Source organism: Argentina silus (assembly GCF_951799395.1).
Source record: "Argentina silus genome assembly, chromosome: Y".
NCBI lineage: Eukaryota > Metazoa > Chordata > Actinopteri > Argentiniformes > Argentinidae > Argentina > Argentina silus.
Window position 1 is genome coordinate 30,982,790 of NC_139654.1, and position 23,572 is coordinate 31,006,361.

The following is a 23,572-nucleotide window of genomic DNA, read 5'->3' on the forward strand; positions in this document are numbered from 1 at the left end:
CGGATAGTGCAGCTCTGACTGTGCTATTTATCCACGGTTTCTGATTTGGAAACAGCCGGACAGTCTTTGTGGGGACAACTTCCTGAATTTCATGTTGTATGAATCCCATGACTCCTTGCGCGTACCCATGTAGGTCGTCATTCATCTCGCGGTAGATTTCCCAGTCTGCGTTGTCCAGGTAGTCTTGGAGGACAGCCTCTGTCTCCTTGGACCAAACCTGGATCGTTCTCACGGTGGGTGGAGCGAGTTTCAGCTTGTGTCTGTAGGCGGGCAGAAGCAGGATGGAGGAGTGGTCTGATTTGCCGAACGGAGGTCGGAGGAAGGGTTCGTAGGCATGGCGGAAGGGGGTGTAGCAGTGATCAAGAATACTTCCGGCACGTGTGTTTACGTCAATGTGTTGATAAAGTTTGGGAATTGCTTGTTTCAGCGATGCCCGGTTGAAATTGCCCACCACAATAAGAGCGGCCTCTGGGTGCTTGTTTTCTGTGTTATTGACAAAGTCATAAAGTTCGCTGAGCGCTGTACTTGTGTTGGCTGATGGTCGAATGTACACCGCTATTGCCACAACGGCAGTGAATTCACAGAGTAGCCAGTGAGGGCGACACAACAGTGTTAGGTATTCTAAGTCCGGGGAGCAGAAAGTCTTAAGGGTATGAACACTCTCTGGTTTGCACCAAGTGTTATTGATCATAAAACACACCCCACCTCCTTTGCTTTGTCCAGAAAGTTCCGCTGACCTGTCCGCGCGGCAAACGGAGAACCCCCGGAGGAACAATCGCCTGGTCCGGCGTGTTTTCCGTAAGCCAGGTTTCGGTCAAACAAATGATGTTACAGTCTCTTGTTTCTCTCTGGAAGGCAATCCTTGCTCTTAGCTCGCAGAGCTTGTTGTCTAGTGACTGGACGTTCGCTAGTAGAATGCTGGGGAGCGGAGGTTTGTTTCCGTGGCGTCTCAGCTTCACCAGCACGTCAGCCCTGCGGCCTCTCGGACGCCGCCGCCACCGGCATTTCTGTTGTGACCCGGCCATTGTTATTGTTTGGCCAGCGTCTGGAGTGAGCAGCGGGTCCCAGTGAAAAAACTCTGGTTTTGGGTACGTAGTCATCAGTTCTCTCACGTGCAGTAGTGCATCTCTGTCATATCTAAGGTAGCAGGCTACTTTAGAAGGTAAAATAACACAAAGTAACAATAAAATAAGCAAAAAGCTGCATTGTTCTTCAGGAGCCCGAAGCACGGCAGCCATATTCGGCGCCATCTTGGATCGCTAAATTGAAAATATCCAAAAGAATAATGCATGTACTGGCCTATACTGCACACAGCATGTGATTTTATGTAATTTAGTGTTAGTGTTCAATTGTTGCGGCACTTCTGAATGCAATGTGTCGAAGTCTAGCGTGGTTCATACGGTTTCCATGCTCGCTCTCAGTGCCTCGCTCGTGCTGATAGAATACCTACGTGTTCCCGCTCCATGGCCGGCTCAGACTCTTACATATGATGTCAGTGCTTTATAGAGGTAAGATAGATGCTTCTATTGTCTGATCTGGGCTATAATAAAATAAAATAAAAAGGCATGAAGTTATATATTTTAAGTAATTGTAGAACATCAAAGTCACCCTGGAATTGAACTCATTTGGCCAGGAACGATACCGACTCCACCATTGGAATTGCATTGGGAATTGTCTTTTTGGGCAGAACTAGACGTGAAAATTACAGCGGTAACACGAGTGGCCACTAGGTTTTGCGGCGTGCCCACCAGACGGCCTATTGATCCCCTGGTAAGGAACAGTAAGGCCAGTTAACATTTAAGTAAAGCAGAGAAAAGCTAAAAATCGATCTCCAAAATGTATTCAACAGTGTGCCTTACCTCATCTTTAATTTTCCTAAATTATCTTTCCACTGAAACATAGAAACTGCCCGACTTGCAAACCGAATGTCGCTGGTTCGATTCATGCTTGGGACACTAGGTTTTTTTTGGTGCCAATTCTTGCTAATTGTTGTTGCTTATGCTAATGTTTGCTAAGGCCTTCCCCTGACAACTTACCCCAACCACTAGAAGTTAATGCCTAATACTGCCTAACCGCCACGCAAGTCTTAATTCACGTAACTCTTACGCAACTTTAGTTTTTGACGTATCTTACAGGTGGTCAAACGCTGGTGTAGCCAGATAATACGGGCACGCAGACTGTATGTCTTTGGTCTGCAGAAACGATCCCCCAGAACGTAGTCTATGTTGAGTCTGACACTGTTTCTCCTCACGGTTTCTGCCAAGCAACTAGATGCAAGCCACTCTGCAATTTCTGGATAAGAATGACCCCATGCCATTTTCACCTGCGAAATGTAGCATTCCAGGGGAGCTGGGAGGGGGAAAGTGAATGTGAGAATGGGAACTTTAGGCACTTTGTTATATGTCTATATTCAGGAATAACATTCCATGAGAACAACAAAATAAATGTTTTGAAGCCATAATTGAAATTGGAAATATTACAGACTATGACTTTGAAACATCTGATCCATGGCCGTAGCCAGCTATGAGGTCACCAAGGTCCGGACCTCGGTAAAAATTTGAAGGAAAAAAAACAAAAACGGTGCGATATAACTTATATATTTTTTTATTATTTTTTTTTTAAAATCCGACCTCATAGTTGGCTACGGCCATGTTAACTGTATAATCAGGACCACCACCCCATCCCCCCTCCGTGAGTGAGTGAACCTGCTTGACACTTGACATTGAGCTATCTGTGCATTGACCAGGCAGCCTAAGTAAGTAAAAGGTTAAGGTAAAAGATAAGCCATTGCTAAGTAGCTTTCATTAACAACATTAACTAGAGCATCAATGTTGATACAGTATGCATCATTTCACTTATTTGAAGAGTGCAGGACTCAAGCAGGGCTAGCTAAACATGTCAATTAAGGTCTAATCAACCTCCCTGATCCCTCCTCCCACAGAAAACAAGTCAGACAGAACATTGAGAGAGACCAGTAAGAGAAGAACAATGCCAAAAAGATTACGGCAGAATACGTTTATTTGTAAAACTAAACCAGAAGAAACCAAAGAAAAGTGACCATGAGGATAGGGAGGATATAGTAGAGCAGGACAGACAGAAGCACGGAGAGGAGGAGCAGGATGAGAACAGAGAGGAGGAGACCAGAGAGGAGCAGGACAGAGAGGATGAGAACAGAGAGAAGGAGCACAGAGAGGAGCAAGATGGACAGAAGAACAGAGAGGATAACACAGAGAAGGAGCACAGAGAAACAGGTGTCATTTTACATCCTTTTGATCCTGTGAAATTAAAGAATAAATTCACACAGAGCCAGGCATTTACAGATGCAGAGAAAAGTTGTTTGCTCCAAAATAAGTGGGTGGCAACAGCACGGCATAGGTATCCCCATCGGGCATTTGGAGGAAAGCAGCTAAAATATAATGTCCTGTGGGAGAAAAAATATGACTGGCTTCGTTACTCACCTCATGAAGATGCAGCCTATTGTGCTCATTGCCTCGCCTTTAATAAGGTTAAGGGTTGCAACTTTAGCTTCACTACAAAGGGCTTCACTGACTGGAAGAACGCGATTGGTGACAAGAGAGGCATTATCCCAAGGCATAGCTTGACAGAGGGGCATCAAAGAGCCACTGAACTAGCAGAGAACTTCCTGTCTGTAGTCCAAGGAAATAAAAAGAACATTGGCTCAGTTATTAGCCAAAAATATGATGAAAAGGTTATGGCCAATCGTAAGAGTCTGTTATCCATCATTGACATAATTGTGTGTCTTGGTCAGCGAAATGTAGCATTCCGGGGGAGCTGGGAGGGGGAAAGTGAATGTGAGAATGGGAACTTTAGGCACTTTGTTAGTTGGAAAGCAGAATTTGATTCCACCCTAAAGCAACATCTGCAGACAGCACCACGAAATGGAAAATACCTTTCCCCCCAAACTCAGAAAGAGTTAATAGAATGCTGTGCAGAGGAAGTCAGAGAGACCCTGTTGAAGGAAATAAAGGAGGCCAAGTACTTCACTGTATTAGCCGATGAGTCCATGGACATAAGTGGGACTAAACAGTCCATATGTGTCCGCTACGTCAGTGAGGAGGAGGAAGGAAAAACTGAGATAAGAGAGGATTTTCTTGTTTTCTGTCCCTTACTTAAGCAAGATGCAGCAACAGTAACTGAAGCCATTCTCAGACAGCTCACAAAGTGGGGTCTAGAGGCAACCTTCCTTAGGGGTCAAGGCTATGATGGGGCCTCTACAATGAGTGGAAAAGTGAGTGGGGTGCAAAAGAGAATCCAGGAACTGTACCCCAGGGCAGTGTACACCCACTGTAGGAGCCATGCTCTCAATTTGATAGTGGTGCATGGCTGCTCCGACATTCCTTTAGTGAGGAACACCATGTCCATCATTGAAAGGATTGCTGTGTTCTTCTCAGCCACAGGTGCCAGGAAAGAAGCCTTGCAGGAAGAGTGCAGAAGAGAAGATGCCCAATCAAGGACAGCAGGGATCCTGTTGATGTCAGACACCCGATGGGGCGCCAGAGCAACCACATTATGCGCTTTTGTGGAAAAGTTCACTGCTGCACATTCTGCTTTAAAGAGCATGGAGACAGAACCAACCTCCATCTCTGGAAAGGTCTCCTCCATAGTATGGAATCATACGAGACTATCATTACTGCTGTGATGACCAACCATGTCCTAGGTTATATGCAGCCCCTCACCAAACAATTGCAGGCTACTAACTTGGACATCATCACAGCATATGAGGAGGCAAGAAATGTATGTGAAGTCATAGCCAAACAGAGATGTGAGCGAGGATTCAGTGCATGTTTTCGAAAAGCCACAGCCCTGGCCAACTCTGTCGATGTGGTCCCAGCCAAGCGGAGAATATCTGTGAAACAGAACTACAGCCCTAACATACCCACAGAGTTAGTGGAAGACCACTACAGAATACATTTATGTTATCCTTTCATAGACCACATCACTAGTCAACTGGATGTCAGGTTCTCTCAAAGGAATGAGCCTGCGATGCTAGCAGCTTACCTGGTACCAAAAGTTCTAAAAAAGCTGACAGAAGAAAGGGAGGAAGAGCTGGTAGAGTGGTACCGAGAAGACCTACCAGACCCAGACACAGTGGAGCAGGAAATAGAACGCTGGAGGCACAAGTTTCACTTGGTAGATGAATCCCTGCCTCCATCAGCTTTGGAAATTCTGCAAACAACGCAAATGGCCTTCTTTCCCAACATAAAATGTATGTTGAAAATATTTCGAACACTTCCAGTGACAACATGTGCCTGCGAAAGGTCATTCTCTGCCAAAACCTGGCTCAGAGCCAGCATGTCCAATGAACGGCTCACAGGACTGGCGCTTATGCATGTTCACTGTACAGTGAGAATTGACAAGGAGAGAGTTCTCAGGCGGTGGGATGCCTCTGGCCACAGGAGGATCCAGCTAGCCTTCCAAAAGGTAATGTTGTGAAGATTAGTATACCAATATTTCCCTGTCGCATTTGCACTAACTAATCATAACTTGTGTCTGTATCTGTCTTTCTTAATTTCTGTAATTTCAGTGAGCCAAGATGTGCAGAGGAAGTAGTGAAGAAGTGGATGTGTTGATCATGTATGCATGAAATCAACACAAGGGAGGCTAGTGAACAGCCTGTAGCTAGTGTGTTCTTCTACAGCAGAGCAGGGGAGAATCAATATTTTTTTATATTTATCGACAGTAAAGTTGGTAAAATTACAGAACAAAGGTTTTTTTTTAACTTGAAAATCGCCATGTGCAGCAAACTTTGTGTTTTTTCTATGTGTTGATTCTATCACTATCATTCTATATTAGTTTACACAAACACACACACACACACACACACACACACACACACACACACACACACACACACACAGACAGACAGAATAGTGAGAGTAAATTATGACTGACAAATTGTGCAGCTTTAATAAAAGTCTTTTTGCCAACAGGTCCCTCTGTATGTATTTAAGTATAGATCATGAGTTGTGTGTAGTGTATAGCTTGGGTTGTGTTTGTAGGTGTCATTTTGGTATGAATTCTGCTCATCCAAAAATGCAGGTTTTCTAGGGTTAGGGTTAATAAATAGGCTAGCCATCATAGACGGAGTTCACTGTGTGTGAGCAAGACAGACATTTCCCCTGTTTATTATTGTGCACAAATGTAGCCTCAAGAGCCCTTTTGCAGACACATAGAAATCTCCCGGCAGGGCGCGCTTTGCGAGCGCAAAAAAAATAAAATAAAAGCATTCCTACTCTGGACCTCACCTATTTCAAAACCCTGGCTACGGCCCTGATCTGATCCGAACAAAATAATCTATAGGCATATACTACAGTCAACCTGCGCTTAAGCATGTTTTTAGTTTGCCTGGAAGTCGACACTGGTTAAATAAAATATTATTATTATTCCATGTACACCTCTTTCAGGAAAATCCTCGCAATGTATTTTCCTCACATTTTGTTCTTCCGATCTATGTGACATACAACATGCTCATACTGGTGCTTATGTCGTCACTGCTGTGGACCGCGCATGAGGTCCTCCTTTCTCGTGAGCTTGTCACAGCGGGTGAATGCCTAGCGCGGATGGACTGGTGACATTTGTAAAATTCATCGAACACAACCAACATCACGTTCTGTTAGCAAGCCATCAACATGCCGGCATACTTCCAACGACCGGAGAACGCTCTAAAACGAGCTAATGGTGAGTATAGTCGTTAGCTAGCTAACCCCCAGTTACGTATTCATTGTTGGCTTGCCATGGTTGCCTTCATCGTGTATAGCATGGCGGGGAAGCCATGTCGCAGGGACAGAGGCATTACCAGGCCTCGAAATTTTACTTGCTCCACATTAATTAAATACTGTTGTCATGCCAATTAGCTTAAAATTGTTAGTTAATTATAATCGGAAAACACCTAGCTAACGTTAGCTAGCAGATCACGGTATGTAACGACAGAGACGTCTGTGTGTTATTAGCGAAATACATCTTCAACTGATGACAGGCCAGGTTCACGATAGCTAAGATGGCTAGCTACTTAAGTTTAATCACTTCCAGTCTCCATCAACTTGTTGGAAATTGTTAATTCGATAGCTAGCTAGCAAGTATTGTCCCCCACAATAAAGTCGGGGAGGAGACTATCTATGGATCGGTTTCTGTCCGGACGTATGTCACACGCTCTCTCAGACAGCGGGGGGGGGGGGGGGGCAATTTTGACGAAACTTGGGTGAATGATGCGTCTTGCCATACAGGCAAGACTATTGTCCTGCATTGGTTTGTAATGCGGGCCAATGGGCTATTTGCACTAAGAACTTCCGCATTTTCCTTCAGTGCCACAGGCAGCGGGTACTAATCGCACAGCTGGCTGAGGATGTCTCTCTCCAGGTGCATCATCTTCTTGGTGCCCATCTGGTAGCCTACAAGAGCTTAACAGGCCATGATGAAATTAGTCTCTTGTTAATGTAACTATTCATGTTTCACTGCCTAGATCGCTGTATAGATAGCCTAGCCTCCTCTGGTCTTTGCTAATTTATGAAACACCCAAATATTCCAACAAAACTCACCTAAAGCTTGATAGCTTCAAACGGGAAATCGAATCGCCATGGTGCTGAATTAGACTACCAGTGTTTCCCCTAGGTCGCTTTGCTTGCGTGTGCTGCCGGCGTTGCGCCCCACCGTTGGTTGGAGTGGGCTGGGGTGAATGTCGATTTAGGTGACTCAAGACTTGAATTCAAATGCCACTAAATTTAGAACATATATTTAATGCCATTTAAGATACATGGTGTAATGCTGAATAGACTCACCATGATAAGTGTGGTAGAGCCACGGCTTAAACCTTGGAAGACCTACCCATTCCGACAGTCTGTGCTTCCCAGACAAAGGCTGTCTCTCTCCTCCTCTTTCCTCTTCTCCTCTTCTGCCCTCTCCTGTCTCATCTATCCCTTGCTGCACTCGTGTCTTGTTAATAGCAAAGCATATCTAATATTGGCAATCTGACTCCAAGTAATGTAATTATCACTATCTGCAAAGAATTGTTGAGTTTGTGCTAATTTAGTGCCAGAATGGTCAAATAGAATTAATCAAATAAGGCTTTAATAATACTGTATACTTATTCAACTATTAAAAGGCAAATAATTAATAGAACAATGTTACATTCTACCCTCAATGGCAAATGATAGAGAGATACAGAGAAAAAGACAGACCACATGGTTTGTCGTTTATTGTACTCATAGCTCAGATGAGAACCTCAACAGCAGGACAAAGAAAAGAGAATTAATTTGTCCCTTTGCCCCTGTTATATAGACTTAAGTATTTAAATTAGGAGCTGTTTGCAAGGAGACCAATCAGAATTCAGTTTGACACCTCAGAGAGCTCTAGCCATTTGTCCCAGCGGGGGAAGGTCAACTGAAGAAGATAGGGGCAGAATTGAACGCTACATAATTTGTGGGGGACATGTTAACTCTACACTTGTTATTTAATGACACGTATTATGTTGATGCACTTTTACACACAGCTGGGTATTGTAAGAAAATAAAATTACAGTTACTTTTTAGTTCTGTGTTTTAAGGAATGTTTTACTTCAGGCAGCAGAGTAAGTCCATACTCTGGGTCCAGCTGTGTGGTCTGAACCAAGAACTGAGTTTTACATTTACCCTTTGATCTATCACCCAGTCTGAATATACTGTATACAGTATACAAAGCATTAACATCTTCATGTCATATCAACCTGTATGTTGTTTGGTTTGATTGTTCTTGTCACACTTGATCACTCACCATCACAGGATTTTGTGAAAACCAGTTCCAAATGGTTGGCCTGATTAGCATGTCTCCTAACAGTCTAAATCTTACATACCATCACAACAATTTAGTTCTTAAATTTCAGTGAATATACCATTCTGCTTACGGCTGTCACCCTCTTGCTAGGGAAATGTTAGCAAGAGCTTGCACATTTAAAATATGGTTATACTATATATTTTCGACAGGAAATATCAAACACTTGCTTTTAAACCAAATAAATAGAAATATGCCTGCCTCAGACAGAAGTAAATTCTGTAAAAACATTTACAAAGTTAGGGATCACTGATAACTCATACAAGAAAATGTAAAATAAATTGTGTTTAAACTGCAACAAGGTTTCCTTGCTGGTTCTGTCCAAAACCAAAACCTTGTATTGCCTATTTCTGCCAGTAATCCATGTTTGTTCCGGTCATCTAGGAGTCCTTCAAGTGTCAGGCTCCAGCTTCTCCCTCTTGAGCTCCATGTTGTGCAACAGAACAGTGTTCATAGTCTCCAAATAGTAGTCTGAATTCTTCAACCTCGCAATCTGAGGATATGTATACTAGGCCTTCAAGTTTAAGGCTGTGGATTCTCCTTCAGAGGTTCCATGTTGTGCAACAAAAGTTTTCATGCGATTTCTCCTTAGATGTTAAATCAGGTTTCAAAAAAACATCTGAGAAAATATGAAATCTGATGTATCCACACACTGGCCAATGTCTTTAAAAACAATGTCCATTGTTTTTGATGAGGCTAGATGTTCCTTGGTTGTCTGACTTGTCTGACTTGTCTTTAGAGTGATTCCGTCAGTCCATCTGATTCTGCTCTTTCTTTAAACATTTCCTGGATTATGTAATGGTCATTGACTGCAGTAGTAGGCAATTTGATGTGGAGTCTACTAATCATGTTATCCCAGTCTATCCCCAAGGTGTTGCTATCACCTTATTGCTGCATGTTATTGAGTCCCTGCTTTCTAACAAAAGCTACATTTTGCATAACCCACTCTATACCTCCAGACCTTCCCCCATTGATTGTGAACAGGATTGAATATCTGGTCACAGTCATAATTATCAATCTCAAATTCATACTAAACCAAATGTCCTACTGTGTCACTGTTGCCACGTCTGTCTTGCGGGTAACACTCTATTAAAAATGAATATGGGTGTGATCTGTTGCTCCTAATAGTATTGCCATGTCAGTTTGCAACTCCTGTACCTTCCTCAAAAGGTCCTGATAGGCCAAGCTATCACCTTGATGGGACTCGTATTGTCTTGCGATATGCCCAGTTTTGCCACATGCAAAACAGACAACCATTCCATTGGATCTCTCCATATGAAAGCTTTTACAATGTCTTGCTATGTGCCCACTCTCCCCACATGTAAAGCAAACAATAACTCCATCTGAGTCATATGTTGGGGGTCTCTCCCTCCTTGGCCGCTTTGTTTCAATTGAAGTATCATAACCTCTATGCTTCCTTCCTGCTCCTACCAAAGTACATTGTGTGTCCCCAAAAGCAGCTACAGGGTAGCTTGTCGTTGCCATGAAGTTTCTGATAATAGTGTTGTAGACTTTGGTCATTTGTATCACTATGTCTGTGTACAGGATGTTAGAATCTGTGTAGTGCAAGGGCTTGTTGTGTGTTGGCGTCGCTCTGTGCAATCAGTGCTGACTTGAAAAGGGGTTCTGCCGAGTTAACCCAGCAATGCCACTGTATGAATTGAAAGCTTCCCACAACCTGCATGCATATCCTGCTGGATGTTCTTTTGATGTCATTTGTACCTCCTATCTTTTCCAAATCTACTGAACAAGTACCCAGTGGCCACTTTTTCCATATTTGAGTTACTGTTGAGCTCAGACACAGCCCACTCATAGGGCTCATCTTGGCTATCTAACCGCTGTAGTATATCATGTAGCCCATGCTTATCAATATACTGCCTCAATAACATTGTGAAACCAATGGCACACTCAAATCTTATGAAAAACTCACTGTCTCCCTATATCAAAAAACAAATGACAAAAGTGTTCCCAACGGCTGTCTATCAAATTACTCTAGGAAATCAAACCAGCAACGTTAGCAACCCCCTTGTAACTGTATTCCAATTACTTTAGGAACAATACACACATCTACTGCCCCTGACCTTGGGCTCAAAAGTCCAGAACCAAATACTTTAGGTCTGTTGCCTTAAAAAAATATTTATATCCATTTGTTACTTTAGGATTTATACTGTCTCTCGCATCTCATAAGGAAAACAATAACTTTAGGATTGGAAACTATTTGGCATAACAGTCCAAGTCTCAAAATATCATGTACTATTAAGGCTGCTAACTTTAAACCTCCTTGTATTCCTGTTGCTTTAGAAATACGTAGACAACAACCAAATGTCTACTATTGTGGACCTAGCTGGTCCAGTTACTTTAGGCTGCTATGACTCTACCTTTGCAGAACTACAAACCTCTTCCTCAGTTTGTTAGGCACAGTAGACCAATATCCTGTTGCTGTTGAATCTTCTCTTCAGATTCCAGTACTTTTAGAATCCCAATTTCATATGCCAGTTACTTGAAAGGTTCCAAAAGTGTCCTTTAATTCCTAGGTTGTTTTACTGGGGGGAATATCCATATGACTCGTGTTCGACAACCATGTCCAGAATGCAGTTGATCTATTTACACTTCTTCAATTCCAGTGCTTCATAATCAAATCGTGTTCTGGCAATTCCCTCACTGGATGGCTCGCCATTTATTTTAAGAAAATAAAAGGACACAACTTATGTATTTAAGGAATCTTTTACTTGTATATCAGGCAGCAGAGCAAGTCCATACTCTGGGTCCAGCTGTGTGGTCTGAACCAAAAACTTAGTTTCTAAATTGCAGCATTTGATTTAATTTTCTCAATCAGTTTGTGGTTAGGACCCTTTTTTCATGCCAATCACATTGTTTTCACAGAGTTCTTGGAGGTTGGCAAAAAACAGCCAGCTTTGGATGTTTTGTATGATGTCATCAAGAGCAAGAAACATAGAACATGGCAAAAGATCCACGAGCCCATCATGCTCAAGTACTTGGAGCTATGTGTGGATCTGCGCAAGAGCCACCTGGCCAAGGAGGGCCTTTACCAGTATAAAAACATCTGTCAGCAGGTACGTGAAAGCTCACCTATTGTCGGGCACAAAAGGTTGCATACTAATTATTCATACTGAGTCACCCACCAGCAGGAGTTTTCTGTTTTGTGTTGTAGGTGAACATCAAATCCCTTGAGGATGTGGTTCGAGCCTACTTGAAGCTGGCAGAGGAGAAGACTGAGACAGCTAAGGGGGAGTCCCAGCAGATGGTCCTGGACATTGAGGATCTGGATAACATCCAGACTCCAGAGAGGTGTGGTCTGTCAAAACCTTACTGTTATGCACAGGGATGGCACATACAAGAAATCAGATATGTTTGACTGTGCACTTAGACTGTAAGAGTCAAGTGATTACACAGCACTAATACTTGTTACACTCAGCTACTAAAACATTTGCATGTTAAGTTCTGAAAGAAAGTAGCTCACTCATTGACTAGATGGTATGGGATCATTTATATAAGTTGCGCTTATGAGGGAAAACGGGTCCCTGTTGCGTGCCCAGCAGTCTGCATGTGCGTGGATTCCACTGAGCTCAAACCACGGGAATGTTAATAGTATTGCTACTTCAAAAATATTGGTGCTGATAAACTAGGGATTCCATGGCTGAATAATGTGATTCAGTTCATAGGTTATATTTGTACAAACTATACATTGACCATCCAAGCCCAGAACGAGAGGTTTAAAAATTACAGACATAGTCGCGAAGATCCCGTAGCATCTCTTGAAGCTTTTTAATCCCTAGATTACTGAGTTAAGGATGCTATATAGGCTGGGCTCTACTTGAATTGCTGAAACATTTGTTTTAATGACCGCTCATTCTGAACTGATGTACACATTGGTGTATGGTGATATGTGCATAAGGTTTGTCATTGGTTGTGTAATTCTGTTAGCTCAGGTATTGATCTGTGATCTTCCTATGTTACATTAGTGTGCTTCTGAGTGCTGTGAGTGGTGAAGACACTCAGGATCGCACAGACCGTCTGCTTCTTACTCCATGGGTGAAGTTTCTTTGGGAATCCTACCGTCAATGCCTGGACCTATTGCGTAACAATTCGAAGGTGGAGCGCCTCTACCATGACATTGCCCAACAAGGTAACCACACTTAAAGCAGATTCTCACCGATTATTTACTGTGCATGGTCTGAATTAAGATTTTTGTTTTCTGAATTAAAATCTTGGTCATAGATGCAGAATTACAGCATGACTTAGATAAGATTGACAACAAAATTGATGTTCTTTGTGAATGTTTTATTAAGATGACATCACTGGGAGTGAAATGGCTTTACACATTTTTTTACGTAAACTTAGACAGCATAGAAATAATTATCAAAATGATGTAACAGCAATTATTTGTCCATTTTATATGTGAAATCAATGGTGGCTCAATATGACTGATGAGAATGTTGTCATTAGTCAGTAGTTTAGGTTTGTTTAGTACTACATTCTAACCATGGCATGATGTGCTCGACAGCTTTCAAGTTTTGCCTCCAATACACCCGCAAAGCTGAATTCCGCAAGCTTTGTGACAACTTGCGTATGCACCTGGGGCAGATCCAGCGCCACCACAACCAGAGTACGGCCATCAACCTGAACAACCCTGAGAGCCAGTCCATGCACTTGGAGACACGCTTGGTGCAGCTGGACAGTGCCATCAGCATGGAGCTCTGGCAGGTCTGCACCTATGACTTCCTCTTATGATCTGCCTATGATCACTTTGCAGTGTTCTGTTTTAACAGTGCTTTATATGTTGGACAAGACAGCCAAATTATTAACTGTGAAACATTGTATCATATATACATTTTACAGGAAGCTTTCAAGGCAGTGGAAGACATCCATGGTCTCTTTGCCCTCTCCAAGAAGCCTCCCAAGCCTCAATTGATGGCTAATTACTATAACAAGGTGTCAACAGTGTTCTGGAAGTCAGGGAATGCTTTGTTCCATGCTTGCACCCTTCACCGCCTCTACCACCTTTCAAGAGAGATGCGCAAGAACCTCACCCAGGAGGAGATGCAGAGGTAGCCCAGCCCTGATATGTCTCTGCTGTATTATGTGGCCTTTGTTAGTTGCAGGTCAGGCAGATACTAGCTAATTGGTCTTCTCAATCTCCCCCAGAATGTCCACCAGGGTCCTCCTCGCCACTCTGTCCATTCCCATCACCCCGGAGCGCACTGACATCGCCCGGCTCCTGGACATGGATGGCATAATAGTGGAGAAACACCGGAGGCTGGCCACCCTTCTGGGCTTGCAGTCCCCACCAACCCGCCAAAGCCTCATCAATGACATGGTACACATGCATGACACAGAGAGATAAACATTGATTTCAGTTTGTGAGAATATGATGATGCCCCATATCAGTGTTTAGACCTATAAGTCCTGTGAACAACATGCACATTAATTACATTTTGTGTAATGAAAACTGACACTTGCAAGGTTCTCCCCAGGATTTTTGAACAAGGTTGCGCTGAATTGCATTATCAAAACAGACTTGCGTTTATTTATGTCAAAATGTGCTAAAAATACCACTAAAACGCTGAATTAACTGAGGAACATATTAACGCTTTCACTTTTAACAACTAGTTTGTTCATTTTAATTTGTTCTGAAATGTTTACGTTGTGGCGTACCCAAGTCGGCCAGGTGTTACTCTTGCATCCTTTGGGGAGAACCCTAACTGGTAATTACAGTGCCTTCGGAAACTATTTAGTCCCCTTCACTTTTTCCACATTTTGTTGTGTTAGCTAAAATGCAAAAATGTCATCAACAAATCACTCAATAAGTTGAATTGAGTCCATCTTAATGCAAGGATAATAGTTCATGTAATTTTGGAATTAATATATTTGTTTTTATAGGGTCTCTGATTTGCATAGGAATCAATTACACACTGTGGATCAGGTTGTCATGACAAACAAATGGAGAGGAACAAAACTGCTCAGGAATGTGACCCTGAGGCCTGGGGAGACTTACAAAAATCTACAAAGTTGAATGGTGGAGAGGAAAAAGCACAGTCGATGGGACATCATCATCTCAGTCACTCTACAAAAATGGTCTATAACCAAGTGGCCAAAAATAATCTCTTAATGGAAAATAATCTCTCATATCCATAATTGTGTTTGCAACAATGATATAAATGCAAATCAGAGATCCTATAAAAACAAAGATATTAATTCCAAAATTACATGAACTATTATCCTTGCATTAAGATGGACTCAATTCAACTTATTGATTTGTTGATGACATTTTTGCATTTCAGCTCATTTTGAGTGTAATAGCAAACGGTCTGAATAATTATGTACATGAGATATTTCTGTTTCAATTTTAATAAATTTACTGAAATTTAAAAAAACTTGTTTTCGCTTTGTCATTCTGAGGTATTGTGTGTGGATTGATGGCAAATTATTTTAATTTAATCCATTTTAAATTGAGTTTATAACACAACAAAATGTGGAAAAAGTGAAGGGGTCTGAAAACTTTCCGAAGGCACTGTATGTCCATCACTGGGATTTAATTACATGACTTACATTATTAATTACATTGACCCTTGACCCTTTTTGTGTGCAGTTTTTACCCTGACCAGAAACAAAGGCCATAGTAACTGCATTTCTTATTTGATTTTCTTTTCTCTGTTGTTGTATGCGTCGATGTTTATCCTTAGGTGAGGTTTAATTTGCTGCAGTACATTGTACCTGAAGTGAAGGAACTGTACAACTGGCTGGAGGTGGACTTCCATCCGTTGAAGCTGAGTGGAAGAGTAACAAAGGTAATGGGATTAGCTCTGCTGAAATGACAGCTAATTTAAGATACGTTTGATTCATTTTCATCTGTCATTTACACGCTCTCATCCTCTTAGGTGTTGAATTGGGTGAAAGACCAGGCTGAGAAGGAGTCTGACCTCCAGCAGTACGTTCCTCACCTGCAGAGTAACACCATCCTCCGACTGCTGCAGCAGGTGACTTTCTTCACCTTTTGAATGCAAGCTTTTATATTTTGAAGACATGGCATTCATTTAATTAACATTTGGATTTCTATCTTTTACTATTCAATAAAACACTACAGTCTCTGGATTGCAATGATGTATGTGCAATTAATGATGCAATGTGTATGTCAATTGTGATCCTCACTAATCACTGTTTTTTGTATGTATTTATGTCATGGGGATATTAGGTGGCTCAAATCTATCAGAGCATTGAGTTCAGCCGTTTGGCCTCCCTGGTTCCATTTGTGGATGCCTTCCAGCTGGAACGCTCTATTGTGGATGCTGCCCGACACTGTGATCTGCAGGTAGAGTATTGGACATTTTACATTTTAGTCATTTAGCAGACGCTCTTATCCAGGGCAATTTAAAATAAGTACATGTTCTGTACAAAATCACTCAACATTTACAGGATCACCTTGATACATTTTTGTGTTTTGTTTTATTGTTTTTATTTGTATACACAATTATATTTTTGTGTAGTCAGTATTTCCACAGCTAAACAGCCAGAATCTTAATGTTCTCTGATTGTGCTACAGGATGGCATCATGTAAAGGCCTACTTTTTGTTCTTATTATCTAGGTTCGAATTGACCATACCTCTCGAACCCTAAGCTTTGGTTCAGACCTGAACTATTCAACCAAAGAGGACTCTCCAGTGGGCCCATTCCTGCAGAACATGCCCTCTGAGCAGATCAGGAACCAGCTGACAGCCATGTCCTCTGCCTTGGCTAAGGCCATCCAGGTTATCAAGCCTGCTTCCATCCTGGTGAGCACAGTCCCATGGAGACAGAATTGTATGTTAATGTACATACTATACGTACACATACACACAACCTGCCATGACACTGTATGAAACTGCCCCACATCTCCATTGCACTTCATTCTGCCTCAAACATACCTGCATCTGCGGAGTGTAATTTGTTCTTGTTTGTCCGTTTCCAGCAAGAGCGTGAGGAGCAGAGCCAGCAGGCTATCTCTGCCTACCATAAAAATGCCCGCAAGGAGCACCAGCGCATCCTGGCCCGCAGACAGACCATCGAGGAGCGCAAGGAGCGCCTGGAGAACCTGAACATCCAACGGGAGAAGGAGGAGCTGGAGCAGCGCGAGGCTGAGATGCAGAAAGTGCGCAAGGCAGAGGAGGAGCGCCTGCGCCAGGAGGCCAAAGAGAGGGAGAAGGAGCGCATCATGCAGGAGCACGAGCAGATCAAGAAGAAGACTGTGCGTGAGAGACTGGAACAGATCAAGAAGACTGAGCTTGGAGCCAAGGCCTTCAAAGACATAGATATCGAGGTAAATTACACTGTTAACCCATACGCTACAGTATGACAAGATGATTGGTTCGAAATTAAAAGATCAGATTGAGATCAATGATGTTGAAAGTTTCCTATAGTTCATGACTATCATTTGAATGAAGGTGAACTTAACTGTTAACCTAATTTGTGCAGGACCTTGAGGAGCTGGACCCTGACTTCATCATGGCCAAACAAGTGGAGCAGTTAGAGAAGGAGAAGAAAGAACTTCAGGAGCGCCTGAAGAACCAGGAGAAAAAGGTGAAGACAAAATGATTATCTAACAAATGTATTTCATGTTTATGGCACACAAACTACACTGGTGTGACTTACCCTTTGTGACACAATACTTTTGTTTGTGGATTGGTCTTTACAGATTGACTACTTTGAGAGGGCCAAGCGTCTTGAGGAAATCCCCCTGATCAAAAAGGCCTATGAGGAACAGCGTATCAAGGACATGGAGTTATGGGAGCTTCAGGAGGAGGAGAGGGTGAGAATGTAAACTTTCTCTGCCCAGGTTTATACATGCTATGTATATCAAAGCTGTAAGCCATCTTGTATACCTGGCTTGTGAGTTGAGCATATAAACAACTTGGAATGTGCAATGCCATAGTAATGTCTGACCAGTCTATATCTTTGTTATAGATTTGCAACATGAAAGTGGAGCGTGAGAAGGCTCTTGAACACAAGCAGAGGATGTCCAGGATGATGGAGGACAAGGAGAACTTTGTTTCCAAAATAACAGCTGCCCGCAGCTTTATCTATGAGGTAAAACCTTGAGAGTTTTGTCGTCCATTTCAACACCACAGATGCTTGAGTTACAGGAACAACATAATTTAGGAGTAGATGCTAATGAAGCAGGAATACCCTGTCAAAGACTTGGTATTTTGTCCAATGTGTAAAGGAACATTTAACAAGAGAAGTAGCCTCAACTAAATTCCAGCATTCTTTTATCCTCCAAGGAAAAACTGAAACAGTTCCAGGAGCGCCTGGTTGAGGAGAGGAAAATGCGTCAAGAGGAGAGGAAGAAGCAGCGCAGAGAGGACCGACGTAATGCTTTCTACCACCAGAAAGAGGAAGATACTCAGCGCATCCACGAGGAGCAGCTCAAGAAAGGTACATCATGGCTGAGCCATTAGCCAGAATGTTAACCTCTGAGGCCCCAAAAAGGCTTAAAATATTACATATGAATGGAAAATGAGCTCTGAGTCATGTTAACCCATTTGTGCCGGATGCTGCGCTACGCAGCATTGCATCTACCGCCGGTTGCTGCGTTACGCACATTTGAATTTGCCGCCAGTTGCTGCGCAGCGCAGCATTTTTGATTTGTCGTAATTTTCATGAGTGCAGCATATAATGCACTGTCATTGGTTCAAATACACATGAGGTGGGTCTTGTTGACCCAAATGTCGTGTGGTTCGCCGAACGCACTTCTATGTCTGATTGATTTTCCACGACACGACATTCGGGTGCTCACGTGGTTTTAAAAAATCAACAAGACCCACCTCATGTGTATTTGAACCAATGACAGTGCATTATATGCTGCACTCGTGAAAATTACGACAAATCAAAAATGGCGGTAAATTCAAATGTGCGCAACGCAGCAACCGGCGGTAGATGTCGCGCGGCAGTCGGCACAAATGGGTTAAGTAGGCAAGTCAAAACCGCAAAAACACTGGAAGGCGATTCCATATTCTTGAGTGCCCCTGTTTTCTGAGTGTGCTTTATTGGTGTGTTGCAGAGCGTGAGGAGCGTGAGCGCATTGAGCAGGATCAACGTGAGGAGGAGGAGAGGGAGTACCAAGAGCGCCTCGCCAAGCTGGAGGAGCAGGAGAGGAAGCAACGTGCCCGGCAGCAGGAGATTGAGGAGCGAGAGCGCCGCCGGGAGGAAGAGAGAAGGGCCCCTGAGGAGAAACCAGCCAAGGTACATCTATCCCATCTCTTTTCATAGCACTTCCACACAGCATGCTCTCTTTCAACAGTTGCTCACTTTAAAAAGAGATTTGGATGCATTGTGCCTGCGAGGAATATATTCACCTCAGCTTTCCTTTTAATGCATACATTTCAATTAGTTAAGTATAATGAAACCTCTCACCCAGTGTTTGGCACTCTATTCCATTCCAGGACTGGAGTGAGAAGGAGGAAGGAGGAGGAGGATGGCGAAAACGCACAGAGGGTGGAGAATCAGAGTGGCGTCGGCCTGTGCCTGATAGGTGTGTCAGACTTGATCTGTGTTGATATTTCTGCACATGGATTTTTTCTTTTTCTTTCTTTAAAAACGCATTGGGTTATGTATGTGAGTTCATGGTCTACAGACCTTCCCTCCCCCTTTTCAGAGGTGCTGTAACTATGCTGTCCTTTCTTTCTAGTGGCTGGAGACAGGAGGGCAAAGAGGACAATGATGGAGAGGAGCCATCCTTCAGAAGAGGAGGAGACGGGCCCCGCAGGGGTGCAGATGATCAAGGACCCCGCAGGGGCTTTGACGAAGAGAGAGGTCCACGCCGCGGTGGGGATGATGACCGCCCCCCTCACAGGGGGATGGATGAAGACCGTACACCACGAAGATGCTTGGATGATGAGCGCGGCCCGAGAAGGGGAGGGGATGATGACCGTGGTCCTAGACGAGGCCTGGATGAGGACAGAGGTCCCCGCAGAGGCATTGATGACTGGGGCCCCAAGAGAGGTGGAGATGATGAGAGGGGCGGCAGGAGGAGCATAGATGACCAGAGACCCCGTCATGGAGATGATGCAAAGCCATGGAAACCCCTTGGCAAGCCTGGTACGGATGTGCCCATTCACTCTGGATCATTGGAGCGTATTTTGTTGCATTTGTTCTTATGTGGTGCTATTTTATGTACAGCTCCTTGTGTAGATTTTCGGGTGTTATTCATCCCTCTATACCATAGTTATGTTTTTCTTATCTAAGTTTTAGAAGCATATGTTTGTGTCATTGACATTGTAGCTGTTAGTGGCAAGCTTTTCTCACTAGATGTGCTGGATCATGGGCAGTTGCTCTGGTGTCTGTCGCAGGTGCAGGTGGTTGGCGGGAGCGGGAGAAGGCCCGGGAAGAGAGCTGGGCACCTCCCAGAGACGGAGGCCGCGATGATGGGCAAGATGATGGAGAGGAGAAACCGAGCGACCGCGTCAGAGAGCGCCGCCCACCCAGGTGAGCAAACATAATTTGAAGTTTGATGATTAGCAGATTAGCATTACTAAAATTGAACTTTTGCTTTTGTAGTTTTAAAAAAAAAATTACATTCCAACCACCAGAGTTTAGGTTTTTGTCTTAGACCTCATTTTCCACTTACTTGGAGTGTGGCTCATCCAGGCACTATTTTTTGGTCATATTTCCATTCTTGAGCATTCTTTGGCTGTCTTAGCCGCTAGCGTTAGCCATGCTATTTAACCTTAATTTATCCAAGTGGGTCAGTGAAGAACAAATGATTAACAATGACAGCCTGGCTAGTGGAAGTGGATTAAGAGCAGTAACCACTGTCTCAGTATGACTACTTAAAAACATCCCCACTTTGTGGGCTATTATTTCAAGTATAGGGTCTGAAGTATTCAGACCCCTTCACTTTTTCCACATTTTGTTGTGTTATAGATTCAATTTAAAATTGATTAAAAGTATTTATTTTTGCCATCAATTCTCACACAATACCCTATAAAGCGAAAACACATTTTTAGAAATGTTTGCGAACTTATTAAAATTGAAATACAGAAATACCTCATGTACATAGGTATTCAGACCCTTTGCTATGACACTCTTAAAATTAGCTCAAATGCGAAAATGTCTTTAACAAGTCACTCAAGTTGAATTAAGTCCACCTGAGTGCAAGGATAATAGTTAATGTGATTTTTGTTTTTATAGTCTTTGGTTTGCATAGGAATCAATTACACACTGTTTGAGATGGCTGTAGAATTTCTTGTGGATATGTTTTTAAGTAGTCATACTGAGAGTTCCAAACCACTGCTAATGCTAGCGGCTAAGCCAGCCAAAGAATGCTCAAGAATGGAAATATGACCGGACAAAATGTCTGGATGAGCCAACAACACTCCAAGTAAGTCGAAAATTAACATCCAAAAACCTGTACTATCCCTTTAGGACAAAATGACAAAGTAATCAGTTTACAATTTCATACAGCCTGCCCCATGCTGTCACATACTTGTGGTAACTAGGTATTCTGGTTCCTTTTTTCCACTTAGTTTATAGTTGTTGTGCTGGGGGGCTGAGGCCAATGGAAAGTGAATTGTTGTGGTTGGTATTGTAATAATGGAGTAATGAACATCTGTTTTCAGAGAGGAGGCTGGAGGAGCCTGGAGAAAGGGGGGTACAGATGAGGCCATCACCTGGAGAGACTCTTGTAAGGAAGAGCCTGACCGCGATCAGGGTGACCATCGTGATGGAGACCGCAGGGATGACCGTGAAACCAGAGCCGCACCCAGAGAGCCGGGGGAGGGTAAGACCCTCTATCTACCCTTTGGTCATATTCCCTCTTATCAGTCACATGATGCAGCCTTACTCATTGGTGTGTGTCAATGCTCATAGCCAGGGCTTAAGACGAAGTGTAACGCAACTATTGTTAAGAGCTATATAAAGTGTTTTGTATTAACATTTGATCATCATCCTTTGTGGCTTAATAAAAACCTAATTGAGGTGTTCTGTTTCTGCCAGCAGGTGTCCCCATTTTGCTCATAATTTTTTGCTTTTGCAACATTAGCAGTAAGATTAATGTATGGTAAGCAAGGCCACATTGGGCTCAGAGTAAGACCGATTTATTGGCTTCATGGCAATATAGATATTCCAAAGAAACTGTCTTGCTGTAGTTAACACAACACTGGATGTCACCCTTGATGAGATGTGTTCTGTGCACACAGGAGGCGGCTCTTGGCGTCGTGCGGGAGATAAGAGGGAGGCTCCTAAAGAGGAATACGAGGCTCCCCCCAGACCCAGAGAACGTGAGCTTGATGTGGATGGTGAAAAGAGCTCCTGGCGATCTGACAAAGACAACGCTCGTCGCATCAAGAATGAGACCGACGACGATGGCTGGACTACTGTCCGCCGCTGATCCCACTCTTTCTTCCACCTCCAAATGGCCCACATGGCTAATGTATTCCCTGATTGCTCCCTTCTATTAGTGGTTAAACCTTGGCAAAAGCTTATGAAACTCTGGCAAAAATCCAGAAAGTTAATTATAAAAAAGAAAATCTACTTTCTCTGCCATTGATCTTGTATTAAGTGGCTTCTTAACCTCTTTAATAAGTAGTAAAACATTTCCATTTGGTCTCAATATCCAGTGTGTGGTTCTCTTATAACATTCAACCATATTTCAAACCATGAGTTGCATGTATACAGATAAAGCCTTTATTAATAAAGTAAATTGCTCAACGATTCGTCTCATGTTTATCCCTTTTTACTATCGAGTAAAGGCTTTCTACAACATAGGAGAGCTCAAAATGTTTTATCCTTCATATTTGATGAAAGATAACTGATTTTGTGACATGCTTTGTATTCAAGAACATCATTCCTACATTATTTTCCCAGCAAGATTTAGTTTAATAAGGGAATGCATTTTGCGCTATGAAATTGAAAAGGTAGCCTAAAGATACTCTACTGTGCCCTACATAAATTGGAATTTGGCTCCCTACTTCAGCAATTTGGGTTTGAGATCAAATTATAAATATGTGGCAGAAGTGCAGAATGTCATCTTTTATTTGAGGGCATTTTCATACAATTTCAAACCGTGTCTGTAATTGACATTCACTGAAAGTTTGGTCCCATATCAATTGCATGTAATAATTACATCAAGTCTGTGACTACGAACGCTGGATCCATTGTGCGGTGTCGTTTGGGTCATGTCTTGGCCAATGGTGAATGAATGGTATAGCCAGATGATGTCTGGAGACAATTTGTTGGAAGTGAGCAGAGAGGATGTTTCTAAACACTTCTGATTTAATTCTGATGCTGCCATGATTATGACAAATCATGAATGAATAATTAGTGGGAAAGTGCAAGGTTAGACAAAGAGATAACCTCACGTTTGTTGTGCAGCTTGATGCTGTTTTTGCATGCAATGATTCAAGATTCTTTATTTGTCACGTGCATACAAGTATACAGTGAAATGCAAAAGTGACAGTGCCACAGAGTAGTGCAACAAGTTTTAAAATAAAATAAAATAGAAGTAATAAAAAATATAAACAGTATAAACAGCGGTGAAGCAATGTACGCAATGGAATGGCAATATACAATGGCGTTGACAGTACAGATAATTACAGTGGAGGATGAGTCTGCAATGGATAATTATGTGTGTGCATATGTGTTATGATGTCAGTGAGTGTGTGAGTGACTTGAGGGGTCATCGTTGATGATCCTGATGGCATGGGGGAAGAAACTCAGTCTTAGTCTCTCTGTTCTTGCTGCATGACGAAGGCGTTTG

The 23,572-nt window shown here is 42.8% G+C and overlaps 1 protein-coding gene across 2 annotated transcripts; it reads left to right on the plus strand.

The window, feature by feature from the left end:
- The first annotated feature begins 6,530 nt into the window (after positions 1–6,530).
- On the plus strand, positions 6,531–22,521 carry LOC310824227 (eukaryotic translation initiation factor 3 subunit A-like). 2 transcript variants are annotated; one of them, XM_083697056.1, is made up of 22 exons: positions 6,531–6,699; positions 11,707–11,897; positions 11,996–12,132; positions 12,807–12,970; positions 13,349–13,548; positions 13,684–13,892; positions 13,990–14,161; positions 15,528–15,632; positions 15,723–15,821; positions 16,037–16,153; positions 16,428–16,613; positions 16,790–17,137; positions 17,293–17,397; positions 17,513–17,626; positions 17,782–17,904; positions 18,099–18,252; positions 18,878–19,059; positions 19,260–19,348; positions 19,505–19,914; positions 20,145–20,301; positions 21,435–21,595; positions 22,014–22,521. In XM_083697056.1, the coding sequence occupies exons 1-22, from the start codon at positions 6,651–6,653 to the stop codon at positions 22,202–22,204; spliced, it is 3,663 nt and encodes a 1,220-aa protein (XP_083553182.1). In that variant the 5' UTR covers positions 6,531–6,650; the 3' UTR covers positions 22,205–22,521. The 2 variants fall into 2 exon arrangements, with proteins under 2 accessions (XP_083553182.1, XP_083553183.1); XM_083697057.1 differs by having other exon boundaries at positions 20,166–20,301.
- Positions 22,522–23,572: the final 1,051 nt, after the last annotated feature.

Bases quoted from the DNA above. Each gene is read 5' to 3' on its own strand.
- LOC310824227 (XM_083697056.1), top strand. From the start codon at position 6,651: ATGCCGGCATACTTCCAACGACCGGAGAACGCTCTAAAACGAGCTAAT. The intron at 17,138-17,292 runs GTAAATTACACT...TAATTTGTGCAG, and splicing joins TCAAAGACATAGATATCGAG to GACCTTGAGGAGCTGGACCC. The intron at 18,253-18,877 runs GTACATCATGGC...GGTGTGTTGCAG, and splicing joins CGAGGAGCAGCTCAAGAAAG to AGCGTGAGGAGCGTGAGCGC.